The following is a 20,014-nucleotide window of genomic DNA, read 5'->3' as shown; positions in this document are numbered from 1 at the left end:
CAATTTACCTGAAATTTTTATTCTAACTTTTGTATTTCACGAGGCCTTCATTGTTTAGGGAATGATGGCTAAGTACAATTAGTGAGTGGCATGCAGAATAAAATTCATGAAAATAATAAATTTACAAAAAAATATCAATTAACCAAAAGTAATTTTAGTTTCACATCTTACCCTACTGAAGCTTTTTTTAGCAGACACCCTTGCCTGTAGGTAGCAAACTTACCTTCTCTGAATTCAGCTATTCCATAATTTCTTGACACTTCAACTTGAAATACAGAGTAGTTACATATGTAGGCTGCTAGACGGGTCAAACTCTGTCGTCCACTTCCACCAATTCCTATTAACAACATACTTCCTCTTGGTTGGCGAATCACCCGGATTATTCTACATACTGTACAAGAAGACATATATTTTAGTTTATTTTTATTTAGAAGTACTATGAATCTTTAATTTATTAAATTTATTTTGTCAATTAAAATATATCGTTACACATGTTTTAATATTTATGTATTCATTTCAAAATATAAGCAAATATTTTAATTCCACATTAAAATGCAAGAACTAGAATAATCTATTGATTTCAAGAATCAATTACAGCATAAGATCATTACAAAAATAAAAAAAACATCCACAAGATAATAGTATTTCATTTTCTAAGGACTATGAAATTTGGCCAAAGTTATGGATATTATTTATACTTAAATTTTGAGAATACTAAATGACATAATATTTCAAAATACCTCACTCTTTTTATCTATACATCACACTTCCAATGCAGTCAAATCTGATTATCACACACAAAAGTACAACACTTTAAATGTACTAAGCTTCAATGTACTTGATATGACACTTTTTGAACAAAAAATGATTAATCCCTATGTCACCAATGATAAAAGCTAATGACTCACTATGGTGAATTGCATCCTGAAAGAGTACCAAATTCATTGTCACCACCCGAGGCATAAGGTTATATTCTTCAACTTTAACTTCCAAATGATTCTTCAAGGTCTGAAAGTTCTGGAAGTCTTCGTAGATTCCTTGCTCATTCATAAAGCTTCCTGTGGAGCAATCTTCAGTATTAAAACTTATCAACTATTAATAATGAATTGATTCTGTTAGTTAGACTGGTGGTAATTAATGTTCATTGCTCTTACATTATTGATCAAGCACTTTCTCACAATACAGTCAACCTTATCATTCTAGAGTTAAGAAACAACCAAAGGAGTCTTCTACTGGAATTCTATTGAAGAACGTTTTTTATTTTCTGCTACCAGTATTTCCACCAACATCCTTATGCACTATACAATGCATAAGAATAGTCAACTATTTGAAAGCGCTCGAGTTTTGGGTCTTATTTTAAGTCCAATGCATGATACATCACTCTGTTTTTATTAGCTTGAACTGCAAACTAAATCCCACTGGAAAGTTTTAAATTTCTGAACCAAACTAAAATAATCAAAACTTATGAGCAGCAGAACAGACAAATGTTTCTAATGGATCGTAGCATATTTTATATACTTTTTTAATCGCAATAACTGAGAACAGAAAATAATGGTTTTGATCATTTGTAATATCAAAGTCCTCCACTGAGTACATAGATATTACTAAGAAAAAGATGGGATTCATATATGGATGTAGTGGATTGAAAGTTTAGACCACATTCACAGTCTTGATATCAAGAGTAGTTGTTTAGTAATAACGTAGCTGCAATCTATTACATTAAATCAGAATAGTAAACTTCCAACTATATGCAGCACATACAGTCAAATAAAGGTTTTGGTAATTCAAGAATAAATCAAGCTCACCTAATTTAAAAAACAACAACAAGAGGTTTGTAGATCTAATATGTGGAAGGACAGGTGTACCAGTTTATTACAGGTGAAATCAAACACACAATATATAATGTTAAGTTGAAACCAAAAATATACACTATATTACTGGAGGAACAGAAAAAACTAGCTGCACATGCTAACTGAAGGACCACTGAAGGATAAAGATCAATAAACAATGGCATTAAACTGTATTTAAATGGAGAAACTAAGTAAAAGATGACTACATTTAGTAAAAACAAAAGGAAGATAAATACAAACTTTACTGACAATAAAATTAAACAATAGAGGATCAGTAGGCACTAGTGAAACAGAATAAACAATAACAAGACTTCACAATGAATCCTGGTTCTCTCAAAACAGCAAAATGAACCATCTTTCTTAAAAGCTGGAAGGAATCTAATGTGAAAATGTCAAAACTGCATTCCTAATACACATTATCTCTGTGAGAAAAAAGGCATCGGAACAGAAAAATATCTGTATTCTCTGTACATAGGTTCAGGTAGGGCACAATGCAACTATCTCATGAAACAGCAGATAAGCTTCTTTGATTGGTCAAGCCATATAAATCAACATTTCAGGCTGAATTTACAGACAACCTCAACTAGGTTTAGAATTTTTCAGATCATAACTTGGAAAAATTGTTCAGGTATGAAATAGACTATTGTATAGAAAAATATGTAGTATTTATGCACTTAAAAGTCACTGCTGCTATACTGATCTTTAAGGTTAAGATTTAAGGTAACCTAGATCCTTCCAATGAATTTTGAACAAAATCCATACATTAAAAAAAAAACTGTTGCCTTCAAACATATAAGTTATGTAATTAACACCAACAGTTATTCCTATCATATATTATAATAATTATGCAGTAAGATTACTTTAAAATTTTTGCCCTAGTACATTTTTAATAACAATATAGTAATTCAAAAAAATTGTAGTGTGTCACTACCTTAATATTAATTAAATATCATAATCCACCTCTATTCACTATAAAAATATACCATAATATTTGTCTACTTTCCTACCTTTGTGATCATACATTGTGTGTTTTACTTATGTCTTTTTTTTTCAATATAAATTAAGCATTACTTAATATAGCATATAAGTTTTATGATTTGTTTAATTTAAGGTCTTACACCTAGATTTAGCTGTCACATTTGTATTCCTTTCTAAAATAAATATACCAAAATGGTCAAAACTGAAAATTATCTGTACCTTATGAATATTTATAATTTATTTCAGAAAATTTTTTGAAATTGTCAAGAAAGATAATTGCTAACATACCAAATATAGGAAGTTGTTTGTTTGGACATATGTTATGATAAGTTTGTTCAAAAATAGTGCCTAGTTTCTCACTAATCAGGGACATGAACCATTCTTGATCCTGGTTATTACTTAGACGGTCTGAGAACACTCTGAAACACTCATGAATCCACAGTCGTGTCACACTTTGCCTGGTATCATGAAAATCTTTATGTGCCAGCAGCAAGCCTTGAAAAACCTAGTTAAAATATTAATAACATACAAGATGTCTTCACTTTATTTTATTTTATATGAATGTTTCAACAATCTTACTTATGGCCATACCATGTCATGAGCACAGTCAGAGTCAATCATTTGACTTAAAACATTTAGCATCATACATAAATAATTCCTACAATTAAGTAAAATGCAGAAAATAATGAAATACAATGTATGAATTTTAATTCATTTAACCATTTAAAGAATTGTGTTCTTGAAAGATTCTTTGATATACACTGGTAAATATACATTCTTGTCCTCTAAAAAATAGTCTTAATTTATAGTTTAAACTGTATGTATCTATAATATTTAATGGGCCTTATCTAACAAACCTAACTACAAATTCTAACTTTGTTTTATTCATTCACCACACATTATTTATTCTTTTTTTATAATGATAAACAGCTACTAACTTAGTTGGTAAAAATGTTTTGCATGAGACAAGTTTCATTTTAGTCATAAAATATAGTTCAAATAATAATTCAAGAACATGAACAATATTTAAGTAATTATTTTCTAGGTATAAACAAAGTATCTGGAATCTACATTATACAATCATGTTATTTCACTGAGGCTTTATTTAATTTAATTCTTCCAAATCTTAAAATAAACCAAAGTGATGTATAAATAGCACTGATACCCATCCCACTTGCTTTATGTCATCTTATATCTATTACAAACCGTGGTGTATGTCTGAGCATTCACTGTTTCCCATTTGAAAAGCTGCACTTGCAGGCAAAGCTCAATATTCACTTTTGAAATGATGGGAGAACAGACATGAATAATGTCAATACCAAATTTTATTTTGCATAAACAGGATATTCTACACTAAATTGTTAGGATTTAATCACACAATCATTCACATTTCAAAATTTGATGTAACTTAAAGAATAAAAATGTAGATTTACCATATGTTATTGTTGAGTGGCTCTTAGCATGATAAAAATGCTCAACAATTACTTTTCACAGTGGGCAGTATAAGTAGCTCAGAGCTTTGGCTCTAAGTGAACCAAGAGTACAACACAATTAACCTTTTTAAAGTCCCTGAAATAATTTAAATTGATAGAATAACTTAAACTTTTCCAGTCACTCGGGACGAGTACTTTTGCTTGTGTATTTATGAGTTGATACTATCTTATATTTGTATGCTTAGTGAGTTAATTAGACAGTTTTGTTTAAAATCCCAAGTTTTCTACCATTCAAAACTGTTACGTCTAATTAATCTTCAAAAAAACAATAAAATCTGTTATTATTTTTGAATATTATTTTCATCAATATTTGACTCTCTCTATCATTAATTTCAAATTGAAATCTGAATTTTTTAGAAACAACATGTAATATTTTCTGCAATACATCTCATGACCATCACACATTAGAAAGTCTACTTAGAACAACTGAGTAATACAATAGTCACAATATCTTCTCAGGGAAAATAATTTGCATGTTTATGTTTTTTAAACATTAAAAACTTTGATAATCAAGCTTGGAAGTCAATTACAGCTTTATATCAAACCAATCAAACATCTAAATATCTGTGTTTAACAACCTTCAAAAAAGTTGCATCAAACAGCATTTCATATTTTTCATGCAACTTAAAGTTTAAAAAAAATGTAGAAGTATAATTGCAGAAGTAATGTCTAAAGTCACTTTTACTTTTCATATATGTATTCATGTAATTGAAAAAAAAAAGTTTATTTAATTTGATCTTGCCTGTATATTTATTAAGTTGATTGGAAATTGTAATAGTTGCATATTATTGTTAATTAAATCCTAAAAAGCTTTGTTATTCTTTTATCTTGAGAATTTACAATTACCTGTAAGCTCTTTTTACCTCTGTACACATTTGATTAAAAACCGTAAATTTTGATTTATTTCTAAGTTAATCTTACCACTGATTATCAGCTTCAAAAGTTGGAAATTCTTCCTAGACCCTTCAATGTTAACTTTCATTATCTATCAAATTGAAGAGATTATAAAAATGTATATAACTGTTTTCTATGAGCCAATATTACCTTTGATATATCCCTCAAATAGAACAGGTAATGGATCTTTCCAGGGGTAGGCAGCAGGTGAGAACATACAGCTTTATAAACATCTAAAGTGGCTTCTACCATAAATTCTGCTAGGGGTTTGACATCCTCCTCAAAGTTGATAAACTTCTGGCTGATCATGGAACCAAAGATACGATGGATCTCAGCATCCTTTACAACAAAGAAAACATGGCATAATGTAATGTGATGGAAACTACAATCTTTTTTTTCTGGACTGAGAGATGTCTTAAAAATGTGTTCAGAAATAAAAACTCAATAATTTATTATGAAATACAACAAGTAAAATGAGAAAACTGTCTTATCTACAACTCCTAGTTTAATAGAACAGAACAGGTTGGTTGCTGAAATGGCAATTCATCCCAGTGATAAAATAAGAAAGTCATATATATATATATATATATATATATTTACAGTCAGTCATGGTTTGGTTACATAATTTAAACTTTCAATCACAATTATACAGACCAAAGATTGTATCACAATTACTTGAACATTAAGCCCAAAAAGTGACAGTACCTAATTCATGAAAATGTACAATTCTTTCTGTTAAAAGTTATAAGACAATTTAACTTATTATCAATACCCACTTTGAATTTTTATCAGTTTTAAAATTTCAGGATTTCTCATTAATTTGCTTATATAAGATAGTTCTTGTGCTTCTTTTAAATTTTATATAAAATAGTTAGCACAGAACTTCCAAGAAAAATAAGGAACAACATAAAATAATTGAAAAAATTGTCTCAATAATACTCATGTTTGTTGACACTTATCACTGTTATCCAACCGTCAGGGTTTCTCCTTTGTCCATCCAAGCATTAGTCTGATTTTTTCTCCCTTTCATACCCGACTGAATTGCCCTTGACGACATTTGTCTCCTGATACTCTCCACCTACGCCAATACACCCTCTATCCTAATATTGTGTATAAGCACCTCATTCAGATAATTTTATCACTTTTTTTGGGACTGATACCATCCCAGTCTCTAGCACTGGCTCTTAGTGGGGAAGAAGGGTGGGAGATTGTTAGCAGAGGTAAGTATTATTGGAAATACACTTTCAATTTAGGAAAATGTTAACTTCCAAAATATACATACCTCCACTGCCACTTCCAACTAGACTAACACACTGAGAAGGATCGTGTATGCCATACTCTATAAAAGCAACAGAACTCATCTGGGCCTGAATTATAAACATTCATCCTCACTCCCCAACCAAGTGGGCAAGGAGTCTTCCACTTGGCCCCAGAATTATGGGGAGGACATGGAACAACTGTGCTCAACCATGGACCCAAGAGATAGTGAATCTCCTTCCATGAACAATATACTGAACTGATATTCATCAAAAAGATGGACCATGCATACCCCACCCGGATAGCCAAGCATAAAATCTGAACTAGTATTATGAATAATCTCCCACGTAGCCTGGTGCCGCTCCTACTGATACCTGGGAAAAAACATCATGAACTCAAGTAGGAGGGTCCCTAACATCACCCTCTTCTCCAAGACTGGAAGTACACACTCTAACATTTTGGAGGAACAGCCTCTGTCCACCACCCCAGTGACTGGAAACCAGGAGTGGTAAGGACTCCCTAGCTCCATTAGTAGAATCTGGGCAGTAATGTGCACTGGGGAATCCAGAGCACTGTTGCTCTGGAAACAATGCAATAAGTGAATCAAGTTTCCTAATTTTTAAAAGGAAACTGACCCCAATTTATTCAATACAATGATTGGCAGGGGCAGGCAGGATCCCCTTTAACTGTACTTATGATAGTTCCTGAGTGGTGTTCCAGCATAATACAGTAATACCACCCAGTCTGCCTCTCACAGCATAACCTCTATACCGGAAGCTTGAATTTCTGGATTGCCGGGTGCACCATATTCAATCATGGCTGCCTCAACACAGAGAGCCTAAAAAAAGAAGTGGAAGAGTTGGACACACCAGAAGAAACCACAGAAGCAGAAACCGGTGTAGCCGGCAATCTGGTGTGATCAACAGGATCGGATAATGGGTTGGAACAAATCATATTTCGTACCCTAGGTAACATACGAAGTGGAGAGAAGATTGAGAGTGGTAATTCCATCCTGTCCAGATGGAAAGCATCTACTGCCAAGGCCCAAAGATAAGGTATTGGAGACCAAGTTGCCAGTAGTTGGGTGATCCAATGAGAGGCAAAGCCACCAATTAGAGTTGCAAAATGAAAGGCAATCCAACTGAACCTTGAGATGCAGCATGTATTCTCTCAGGAAAATCTGTCTGGATTGAGACAATGAACCTGCTATAAAAGACAAGATTAGTCCCAAGAAATGAGGTCCAAAATTCGAAAATAACGCACCCTAGACCACATGCCTTCTTGATGAGAAACATAAGACACCACTGCGGAATAGTACAGTGAAGCCTGATGATTTACCCCTTAACCCTAGCTCTATGGGTCTTCCTATGGTCATGGGACAAAGGCCATGTCATTGCATTTTTTGACTCGCTTTCAAAATTTTATTGAACTATTATTTTATGAATTTATGTCAATAAGTATGTTATGAAACTGTAGATTATAATTAAACTTTTAGTATTATATATTATTTAATTTCTTAATTTAAAAGTAAATATTAAAAAACACACCTAAATATCAATTTTTGTATGTCATGTGGTATGTGGAATGCAGCACTGGTTCAAATTAGATGTTTCTGATGTTAGAATACAAAGTCTATAGTTTCATACAAACTAGGAACTCCAATTACCGATATTGACAAGCTAGAAAATAAAATAAGAACCTTCTATCTTTTCTATTTGCTGAGATATCACTAATGTACTGAATCAAACACAGTGGCCCCACTCACCTCTTTCTATTTTTGAACAATCCCTTATATACACGCTCTTCTGTTTACGACAATAAATAACCAATTAAAAGCTCAGAACATCCCCGAGCAGCTTTCTCAGCCATTTTCAAGTATCACAACATCATCTCATTTTTTGGATACAAATCTTCATACGGGTGAGTCTTTAGTCTGCTTGAAATTTCATATTTTTTTAGACCCAAATACATCTTAGTTACTAGGTTAATAAATTTTAATGGAATCCTGTGGTATCCATATAGTAATTTATGATTTATTTATTTATTATTTCGTTTCACATCCTCTACGTGTGAAATTTTATAAGGTTTGGCAACCTACAACAAGCAGCAAATGAGTACAACGGTTGTAACAAGAAGAGATAATTGTTTACTTTACTACTTTAGTTATGCTTCAATGTTTTAAGAAAAATAAGTTCAAGAACTTATTTGTAAATATTAATAATGTCAAATCAAACCAACCTGTACAGAGATACAGTAGTGCAAATAACAGATAAAATATAAAGTTTAAAAAAAAACTAGAATTATCTAGAGGTTGTAAAGATTTTGCACATGAAATTTGAAAATGTTCTAATGCATAAAAGTATTTTTAATCTTAAATCTAAATTATTTATATGTCGGATAATCAACATTCAGAAATATAAAATTTTATGAGAAAATCTTTAATTTCAAAATCTTAATACTTAATTTAAAAACCTAATATTTGGTATACGAAAGCCTTGAAATGTTTACCAAGAACTTGCAAAATTTTGTAAAGGTATGCATACATTATCAAAAATCACAGTATAATTACTCTCATGGATACTTTTGTGGTTATGAGCTGGGTGGATTCCACCATACCTGTAATAAAAGGATTAAGAAGCCCAGAACATGAGACCTTGCCTGTTGAAGAGCAAGAAGGATGAAAACATTGTGTAGGGAATCCTTGTCATCTGTGCATACTTTGGTATTCCTGACTGTTGGTATAGGTACCCTCTCCCTGAAGCAAAGCATTCGTGAAGATAATGATAACTCTGAACAAAGTGGCAGTAGAAGAATCCAATTTGTAATAGCATCTCGAATTAACCTCTCAAGATCGAAGAATGATCCTGACAAACGAAATTGGAGAAACCAGAAAATAGATGTCTACAATCCCTGGTCGCTTCACTACCAATATAATGATTGCTTGTGTTCTTGTCCCAAAGGCACAAGGGAGTCAAGTGATGCCCACATTCCCAGAAGAGACATAACCATCCATAGTGGGAGCAGGAGAGGTGAGTAAGAGTGTGGCATCCTATTCTATAGCATTGAGCAGGATGGGAGACAGCTGAGCCTAACAGAGAGATGAGAAGAAAAATAAAAAATATCCAGACTGATGACACATTGAATTGGAGCAAGAACAGAAGTCACAGTCCCCAACAAGAAGCCTGTCTGGGTTGTATCTGAAAGTAGAAGCAGAATGTGATGGTTTAACAATTGGCAAGATGTTGCAAACAGTAACCAGTCATCCATGGTATGGTGTTTGCACAGTACGATGGAATGAAGGGGACGAGAAAACTCATATGATACAGCAGAACCTATGTTAAGCCTAAGCATGACTGAAGGAAAAAACTCTGAACTGAGTATCAGACCCTTCTGCACAACAAATGCCAATTGAGGAATGATTAAGTTGGGAATCTAGCAGAATCTAGGCATTGATATAGACAAGGAAGATTAATGAATAGACACCAATCTCCTGTCTTCATAGGCCCAACAACTAACAGGAATGAAAACTCTGAAGAAATAGCTCAACTCTCTTACTATCCCCAGACCAACCAGACTCAGAAAACCCTAGAACTACGTTCCAAGTCCCAATGAACTGTGGAAGATGGAAATCCTACAGGTTGGGTGGATAATAGTGGGGAAGATGTGAACTGAATGACCAATTGTGACCCAAGAACCTGCAGAGCTTCTGAAATGATGGTTAAGATTACCACATGTCCAGAAAGTCTTGGAACCAAGGCCCCACAGCTCCTGAAGGTATACAATAATCACTGACACTGCTGGCAATCTGACTATGCAATGGAAACCTTAGATATGGACAGAATATTTTGTGAGTACCAATGTAATGAGGAACTGATGTCGTGGTTTGGTTTGTTATGAATTTTGTGCAAAGCTACACAAGGGCTATCTGTGCTAGCCATCCCTAATTTAGCAGTGTAAGACTAGAGGAAAGGCAGCTAGTCATCACCACCCATCGCCAATTCTTGGGCTACTCTTTTACCAACGAATAGTGGGATGGACAGCCACATTATAATGCCCCCAAAGCTGAGAGGGCGAGCATATTTGGTGTGACCCCACGACCCACAGGTTGCAAGTCGAGCACCCTAACCACCTGGCTATGCTGGGCCCTGATGTTGGGGATCGGAACTCATGAACAAGGGTGAAACTATGACCCCTGTAGGAGCTGACGAAAATCGAGACTTCAACAACAGCCGTGAGGAATGTAGAAGCTGAAAATTGACCCAACAAGCATGCTAACAATGGACCCAGCTCTTCCTCAAGGAACTGGCGATCCATGAGAGTTTTCTAACTGAAAAAAAAAACAAAATGTTGAAGTTCAATTGTAACTTCATAGATTTACCCCATCCCATTAGGAGGACATAGACCTATATAAGTGAAGTATAAACTCCACCTTAGAACCCCAAAATTCATAGAGCAGATATTATTTAAGAGTCGGAAAAGTGCCTCCACCCGGTGGTGGTAGGTGAAATCACGAAGTTCCTACAACGTGTTGCATAAGACCTAACTGTCCCTTCTCATAACTAAGAAGTAAACCTTCCAGCTTGAACCACAATTTCCGTGTATGGAGAAAAACAAAACAAAAAATTCGCCCCCCAGACCTTTCAGTTATCAGTTAAGTCACAGGCTCTAAAACAATCGGGAAAAAACCCAAAACATCACACGCTCAAAGAACCAAGAGAATAAAAACAAATCAAAGGCAGCTTATCCCAAAGTGGCCTCCATTTCGTTTTTCATAGGTTAGTTAAAGACTGTGGTAAAGTAAGTTGTTCTGTTGGAGCAAAGCAACTGCAGGCCACCTGCCACGTCCATCCAAGGGAATCAAACCCCAGTGCTACAGGCCTGTAAATCTACTACTGACCCACAGGGGGCTGAAAGTACAATAGACTAAAAAAGGCACAGAAAAACGAGAATCTAAAGTCTCTCCAAAGTGCTGAGGACTGCCCTCAAATGCTTCCTCAGAGCCTCCTGGAAGACTACCACAGATCTGAATATAAGCCTCCATCTCACTATGATTAAGACCACTGACATTTTCAATCAAGACTACCAGCTCCCAGTTGTGCAACACTCGGTATCAGATGTCAGAGGTGGGAGAGGCTTGCCATTATAGGAAGAAAGAATAAAAAAAAATTTTTTTTCTTCATTTTAAATTACTATTACAAAATCAACTAGATAACACAATAATGTTCAAAATATCGCCAAACAATCTGAATACTTTGAAATCAGTTACTGACACTTTGTTGAAAAAAAGTGATAAAATTATCTGAATGAATTGCTTATATACAGTACCAGGATAGAGGGCACATTGACGTAGGTGGAGAGTATCACGAAACAAATATCACCAAGAGCAATTATGTGGGGAACAAAAGACTGGAGCATGTGATAAAAACTCAGACTAATGCTTAGATGGGCAAAGAAGAAACCCTGGCAATCGAGTAATAGCTGGAAGTAAGTATATTTTGGAATAATATTCTCTTAGCTTATTTTCTTTATCAGAGTTTGTGTGGATGTGTAATTCCAATTCCATAGACAAGTGCTCCATCAAACAGGAGCAAGTGTTAAACCATTAATGTTAATAAGGCACTTCTTAACAATGCAAACTACCAAATTCTTCTACTCTCATAAACATTTCTAGCTTCTATAAAATTAAGTTATGTTTAAAATCCCTAAGATGTTAATAAATGTATTATTATTATTAATAAATCACATATTTCCCATAATCTTATGATATTTTAGCATATCAAATAGTGGTTCAATACCTGTGGAAAAGACATACTGATGAGGTTGAAGTGGCTTTGCAAGCGCTGAGAAATCGTGTTTCTTCCACCTCCAGGAGAACCCATAGCAGCAAGAAGAAACATATTCTAAAATAAAAAATATTAATGTTTTATTGGTATTTACAAAAATAATTTATGGTATAAAATATGTGAAAATTGGATTATTAGAAAGAAATATAAAAGTTTTATTATTAAAATATTTTGTAAAATACCCACTTTTAACCTATACAATCAATTTAGTACTGGCCTACCATCATCACAGGCCACATTTAATACCCTGTAAGACAATCCAATAACTTGCAGTTCTTTTTGAATAAAAATTTACATATATGTTAGTGTGTGTACAGTTTTATTACAAAACTGTAAAATTTAGTGCTCTTGCTAAATTCCTATTTTGCAAAAAAAAATATAATAATTTCAGCACTAACAAACATATTCTTTGTGCTATATTGTAGAGTAACCAATATTACGTTACACAAAAGTTTAATATACACGATTTATGAATATTTTTTATCATTTGAAGTTGTTTTTTTTTTGAGAAGGCTACAATATAAAAGACTCATAAATCTTTAATTAAGAAAATATTCCTGAAACATTAAAAAGATTCTTCCCAGAACTTTTAAGGGAGTTATTTTTTGTTAAACATAAAAGTTATTTTAATTTATATATATTATAAAAGATATACTAAAACAAAGCAGTATATGAACCTATTTTTACAATAAGCTGTAATAATTCTTACCTGAATATATTTTACAGTTTGCTTCCTTCTATCATACCAAAATCTATAGTCTAACCACATGCGAATAAGCTCAAGTGGAGGTTGAGATCCAAACACATCTTTATGTGGCAGATTAAGATCGTCCATGAATGTCATTAATTTCTTACCACCAATAGGGATATAAGTTTCCTTTGTGCGTTTCTCAAGTTTGCTTTCAATTATTTCCTGAACATTATGGGATGATGTCTGATCATACAAAACATATACCAATTAGTGTAAATGAAAATATTTTGAAGAAGTGAAAACTGTGACTTAGCAAATTTTATTCTACAAATCTGATGAACTGAGAGAGAGCCTTGTGTTATATTAGTAACAATTAATATATTATTTGTATTTCAATATCAAAGCAAATATATTTTTTACAAAAATGATTATTAGTAACACTTATTTCAAATCTTTATTTATAGAAACAGGTCACTTATAAAACCATATCAACTAGAATGGAATTGTCTTAGAACAAAAAAAAACCTATATGGACTAGAGAAAAACAATAGAATCAAATAAAACAAATATGTGTACAGTGCAACTACTGGTTAACATGCATGTGTATTTATCATATGCAACTAACACCTTATCTCAATCTCTTATAGCATATATTTCATATTTCCAAAATATATACTTTTTTTTAAAGTTTTAATTCAGAGCATGCTACATCCAGCTGATGTTGTGTGTTAATTCAACCCTGTTACTATCTATAGCATGATTCAAAGTGTCACTTTCTCTAACATGATTCAGTCAAAAAGTTATCTACAGTATAATGGGATATTTGTATTGTACCCAAGATTAGTTGTATGCATGTGTGTGTGTGTGTGTGTGTGTGTGTGTGTGTGTGTGAGAGACTACTCTAACTGCAATACAGAGCAAAAATACTTCAAAATTTCTGTTTATAACTTGTCAGTTCTGGAGAAATTACATTGTGAGAGTGGTTAATTTTGGCTTCTTTAGAGAAATTAGTTTCTGTTTTCAAAGAGGGCAAAATCTAGAATGCTGTGTTTATGTCTAGGAATATCTTGACTGTCCATTGACATATTTTAATCTCATATTGTTATTATCAAACAAATATACCACATTTTTTTCTCAAAAGTTATAATTTTCCTACATTAAAAATGTATTTCTGATAGATACCTCTTCTCACATAACAGCTTTTCTCATTCAGTGCTGTCCTCTCTATATGTGCACTTTTCGCTTGCCACTAGCCTTGATACTCCAAGATACCCTACATATTTAGAAGTAAACATGCAACAACCCTCCACCAATAAGAGAGCAAAACATTCTTCTGATGCAGTTGACTCCTTCTATACTGCAGAGCCCAATCTTCACTTTGAGATTAGGCAGAAAAGAAGCACCGAAAGTGGGGAGGATGGGTGTAAAGTGTGTGAGAAGGTAAGCATTTATCAGTAATAAATTTTCAGTGCAGGAATATTATAACATCCAATACGATACCTTACCTCCACTCACATAACAGCTAGAATCCCACAATGAACTGGTGGAGGGACATATGCAAAAGTTACCCAGATGAGCATCCTTCAGAAGGCATCTGAAGAGGGCCTATGGAGTGGGAAACCTTAACGGAGAGAGAGACACACCTGTGGGAGAATGCACCAGATCTGTACCAGGTATACTCTTTGCTTGTAGAGAAGATATGTCAACAAAGATAGGCAAAAAAGATACACATCCAATAGGTAGGTGGATGCACCAGATGGTATAGAGTGGCTAGGATGCATCAGACCATAACCAGTGGGTTAACTCCAGTCCAAAACCAGGCAACATCGAGTATTGCAGTAGGAGGAGGGTCCCAACTGGTTTCATCTCAAGCCCAGGAATTGGAAAGAAAATTTAAATTCCATTCCAAAATCTCAAGTAGTGCATATATGTGCAGACCTAATACACAATTAACACCAGGCTACCCATGAACCCAGCATCGAGGTGATGGTAGGAAGGAAGAATGCAATGTGGTGAGTCAACTCCTGTCCTAAACTTGATGGCATTGGGAACTTATAATTCAATCTATGGTAGGAGGAGGGTCCTTACAAGTCATGTGTGAGGACTTATGGTAGCTGATTCTGCTCCAATTCAACACCTGACCACCTGGGATCCAACATCCAGGCAGCAGTAGGATGAGGGATCCCATCTGGAGGGGTAAACTGTACGTGGTGGATTCATCTAGTCCAAAACCAGGTGGCATCAGGAATTATACATCCAGTCCATGGTAGGAGGAGAGTACACACCATCTACACTGACAGAATACTACCATCCTACTCTCAACTGAGTGGAATTGGACACACTCAGGAGGTTGCCTTCATGGTCCATCACCCCAGCAACTAGGAGCTGGTAAGTGGCAAGGACTCCAGTACTCCACATGAATATGGGGAGTCTAGAGAAATGCAACACACGAGAAACTGCAAGAGGTAGCCACAAAACTCTATTTTGAAAACCAGGCTGGTCCCAATCTATTCAACCAGGATTAGAAGGTTGGGCAGCTATCCCATAACTGCTTTAATCATGATAGTCCAGCAGTTGGTACATTCTGGGACACACCTTATTTACAAAGTGAAACACCATGAGGAAATCTCTAGCAGTCTTGCAAAACATTCTATCTCAACAGTGAGTGTTATAGACCAATTTATGGATTAGTGAAAAGAGTGAAATTCAATATGTAAAATGGGTCATTGTAGTGGAAATAAAGAAATAGAAAAAATACTCACACACTCACTGAGTTGTGTAGAATGGCAACTGGTGGTAATCGGTATTTAAAGGAGGAGGAGCAGATAATGAATGATAAAGGTTCGTGGTATGGTCCACATGCTAGTCTGGATGAACACTCTCAATGGATGATGAAAGTGTACAGCCAAAGAGAAGGTGAAATGACAGATCTGATGGGAGAATACTTGGAAAATATAACGATAGGAATCAGGAGACAAGGAAGAATATGCCAACCAAATAAGTTGACAATTCCAAACTGGAAGGTTCACAGGGGAAATTTCTCAAGTAGAAGAAGAGTTCCAATGGAGAAACAGACAAGAATGGGAACCAAAGAAGAAAGCTAGCTGTACAGACAACATAACACTGGAGATCACGACCAAGACAGAGAAGATGATCTAGAATGGAGAGAAATAGGTGAGAATGTGATGTTCCCTTCACAAGTTGTATACAGCTTTGAAAAACACAAAAAAAAACAACTACTAACCGGTTACAGAAGAACATAGGCACAGTGGTAATGGATACATGAAATGTTGAGGACAAAGATATCTGACCAATGATGATTACAGGCAAAAAGAAGGAAAAGATAGGTTTTCAAGGACAAGTGGTATAAGGGACTGGTAGCCAAAAAGGTTAGATATAGGCATGGAGAACCACATTAAGGTCTCAATCTGGAAGGGGTGTGAGACGAGATGAACAAAGGAGATGAAAGGAACTAGACAAGAGGGAGGGAAAACTCTACAGAAAAGGGTAAAACAAAGGGAAGTGGATAAGGCTGTCCAACAGCCAGCAATGGTAGACATAGACAAACTATAGTTGAACAGACAGGTAAACAATCCTGAAACATGAGGTGTTGTTGTTCCAGTTGAGCCACCAAGCTAGATAATCATATAGTGAGGGAGGGAGAAGGATAACAAAGTCTAGGGGATCATGAGCAAGATTCCGTTGATCATGCAACATGAACTGAAGAACTTGCATGTGAGCACAACTGAAGGGAATTAGGATTTCGAAGGAAGCCAAACTTTCCAAAAGAGATAGAACCTTGTGAGCAGTGAGAGAAGAGGAGGATTGAGCTTTGAGAACCAAGAGCTCCATTAATTTCAACTAGCAAGTAGAAGGCTGGGCCAGACTAAGATAGGAGTAGAATAACACTCCTAAAGGGAGGAGGTATTGGGTTGGAATGGGAAAAAGACTTCTCCAACTTGACCAACCAACTTACAATGAGTATGAGTGTAGACCCTGATAAACAAGGTGGGCAAAGGCCCTGACCACTCAACAAAATATGTTGGGTGCAGAAGTTAGACTAGAAGGTACACTGTGGATTTAATATACTGGACAAAACAAAGACAATAGCTGGAAGCTGAGGAAATAGAGATAGGAAGGCAAGCATCTGTGATGTCTAACAGTGGCATCCAAAGACCTGGAGTAAAAACCCACCGAAGAGTGAGGAAAGACTCCATGGTGAAAACAAGAAAGGTCGAAAAATTGGTTGAGACTGGAGAGATCAATGACAGAATGCCAGACCCTGGACTAACTGAGAAGTATGAACAACTGGGAAAAAACTCTGGAGAAGAGTGAGTGACAGGTATGATAGCATCCTTGTCAAAATGATCCTGAACCACTTCGAATAGTTGCTGGCAAGAAATAGGATCCCAAGGAAGAGGGAAGGGAATGGAATGTTGGGTTCAAAAACTGAAAGCAGAGTCCTTCAGAGAACACCTGAAGCACCCAAGGATCGATGGTAATAGTGCTCCATAGGTGAACAAACCCAGCCAAACATGCCCAAACAGTATCAGAACAAAAAAGATAGTCATCCATGGAAAACAGGAGGGAACAAGTATCCACTGAAAACCCTTCATGAGTATGATGGATAACCTCAGATTGAGGAAGAGATAATGCAGGAGGGTTGTGAGGCCCAATTGAACATGAAAAAATAGGACCTGGTAAAATTCAACATAATATGAGGGCCAGATCCTCCAGTGGAATCAAAGACTCGAAGTTCTGCAAGTCTAGAAAAGGGAAGTCCTACTGATGATATACCAATGCATAGGAATACAAGGATCGAGGGGGACAAGGATGCTGACCCCAGATCATAATTGTGCTTTAAACTAATCAACATGAACCCTGATATCTGGAAAGAGTGAGAAAACAAGACAATCCAAGGAAGAGGTGACTTGCAGGAGGGAAGGAGGAAATTGTGTTCAGTGGCAACAGTAACAACAGAAGTTGTTGTAATGAAAGTGTGAATTCATAATTCAGAAATTAGAGTGGGACATTTCAAATCAATCTACAAATTATCAAGAAAGTGTAGGGAAAAAAAATCCAGGCAAACATGAGCAAAAATGAGAGATGTTTGCAACCAAGTATGCCAAATCGAGAAGTGAAGGTTTGGCTCTACAGTATAGAGGGAGTTAGCTTTGCCAGGAAAGAGTGTTGCACTCCTATTGGTGGAGGATTGTATGCTTATTTGTATGCTATAGCACAGCTGTACCATGTGTAAAACACGTGTGAGTAAGTAGGAGTATCAAGGCTAGTAGCAAGTGAAAATTGTACATGTAGAGGGCAGCACTGAATGAGAAAAGCTATTATGTAAGAAGAAGTAGGTATTTTATCAGAATAATATTTAGTAACATTTATACCAAAGTTATAGAAAAAGGGTACTTAAAAACATAAGAACAACAATGGGAATGTTTTAAAACATAAAATGCACTGTTTGATCTACTGTCATTCTCAGCACTACATGTACTAGTGGCAAACCCAAAACAACTCCAGTCAAGCTGAAAGATACAAGTGTGAGTGTAGAAAAATGCAGATGATATGTAAACACTGGTTATCTGATTAGTCTTACCACCTTGTGACAAACAAAGAAAAAATACAAATACTAAATGTGCAGCAAACATAAAACACATTGGCATATGTTACACAGCTGAGGCTGTTAGGAAGAGGCATTGTCAATAACTAAACTGTTACCACAAGTCACAAGCTCTTCTGGATATGTTCTTACATGGTTCAAAAAGGTGGAGGTACTTTGCAAAGTTTCCACTGAAATACTAAGAAAGCCTTGGACTACTTTATCAAGCAATTCAAATACTGTCCTAGTTAGGCTGAAACTGCCTGTACCAACAGTTAATACAGTTGACTGATTTGCAGTTGGCATGGCTATGAAATTGATAGCTGAAAGAGTTTGAATTGTTACTATCTGAACTGTCAAATGGAATTGTATAATATTTCATGAGAGCCACTATATCACAATAATAGGTGGCATACCATGGGAAACACTTAATTCTGACTTTACATGAGATTCATCAGTGTGTTATACAGTCAGTGAGTTGACAGAGAAAACATAGACAGGGAAGAAAGAAGAACAGAAAGAGATTATGTCTTCCACAACAGCATAGCTATGGATTACAAATTATTTCCTTTTCTTGCTACTCTTTCTCATTGTTTTCATAAAAAGCAATGGTTGGATGATTTTAAACTGCTACATTATCAGAACTATGTAGGTGACATTGTTACTACTTTCAAGGATTCAAATTACATTTATCAATTTTTGATGTATTTAAATAACAGAATAAATTCAGTATTCGACATCACCAGAACCATCAAATATAATTTTTGATTCATTATTTCATAATAGTGATGGTAACATTGACTGTGAAGTTTAAAATAAAAACTTTACTTGCTATAATTTTACTTTTACAAGCTATATAAAATTGTGTGCAAGGAAACTGTTAACATTTTAATTCATTCTACACATAAAATCTCAATTACTTATGAATTTTTGAATAAAGAGTTTGAAAACATCAAGAGATTCTTATGCAAAAAAGGTTTTCATATGTATTTGACTGAAAGAATAATTTATGACTACTTGGACACAAACCATTAATATATGAAATGATTATAATTTTACCATATATTGGTAAATATTTTTGTATGTGAAAAACAACACAAAAAAAGATAAGCAACTGAGATGTATTTTGAAATAAACATGTTGCCTGTAGTACTTCTTTAGATCTAAATATTATATATTTCTTCATTGAAAACATCAAATGTACCTTTATCAATTTACTTGTCCTTACATTGTAACTGTTATTTCTGCTATAAAGAAGTACATATTAACAATATTTATTTACTTTTTTTTTATTCTTTTCAAAACTTCTAGTGTGTTAAAGTACTTATTTTGCATTGGTAGTGTAGGGTGCGTATACCTATAGATGGAGGTATCATACGATGACCAAACTAGCTAAGCTA

General features: G+C 34.7%; 1 protein-coding gene across 1 annotated transcript in view; it reads right to left on the bottom strand.

Annotated features, from left to right (window-relative positions):
• The window catches only part of LOC106474875 (dynein heavy chain 2, axonemal-like), a 192,529-nt gene that overhangs the window by 94,549 nt on the left and 77,966 nt on the right, over window positions 1-20,014 (bottom strand). Inside the window, exons 32-37 of the mRNA XM_022380112.1 lie at window positions 13,025-13,249; window positions 12,268-12,372; window positions 5,366-5,554; window positions 3,117-3,333; window positions 909-1,058; window positions 224-391 (exon numbers count right to left, since the gene is read on the bottom strand). Of these exons, the coding sequence (XP_022235820.1) occupies window positions 224-391; window positions 909-1,058; window positions 3,117-3,333; window positions 5,366-5,554; window positions 12,268-12,372; window positions 13,025-13,249 (1,054 nt within the window). The remainder of the gene's footprint in view (window positions 1-223; window positions 392-908; window positions 1,059-3,116; window positions 3,334-5,365; window positions 5,555-12,267; window positions 12,373-13,024; window positions 13,250-20,014) is intronic.

The sequence above is a fragment of the Limulus polyphemus genome, unplaced genomic scaffold (genome assembly GCF_000517525.1).
Source record: "Limulus polyphemus unplaced genomic scaffold, Limulus_polyphemus-2.1.2 Scaffold143, whole genome shotgun sequence".
NCBI classification, from domain to species: domain Eukaryota; kingdom Metazoa; phylum Arthropoda; class Merostomata; order Xiphosura; family Limulidae; genus Limulus; species Limulus polyphemus.
Note: the sequence above shows the minus strand (reverse complement) of the source record. Positions and strands in the feature narration are given on the sequence as shown.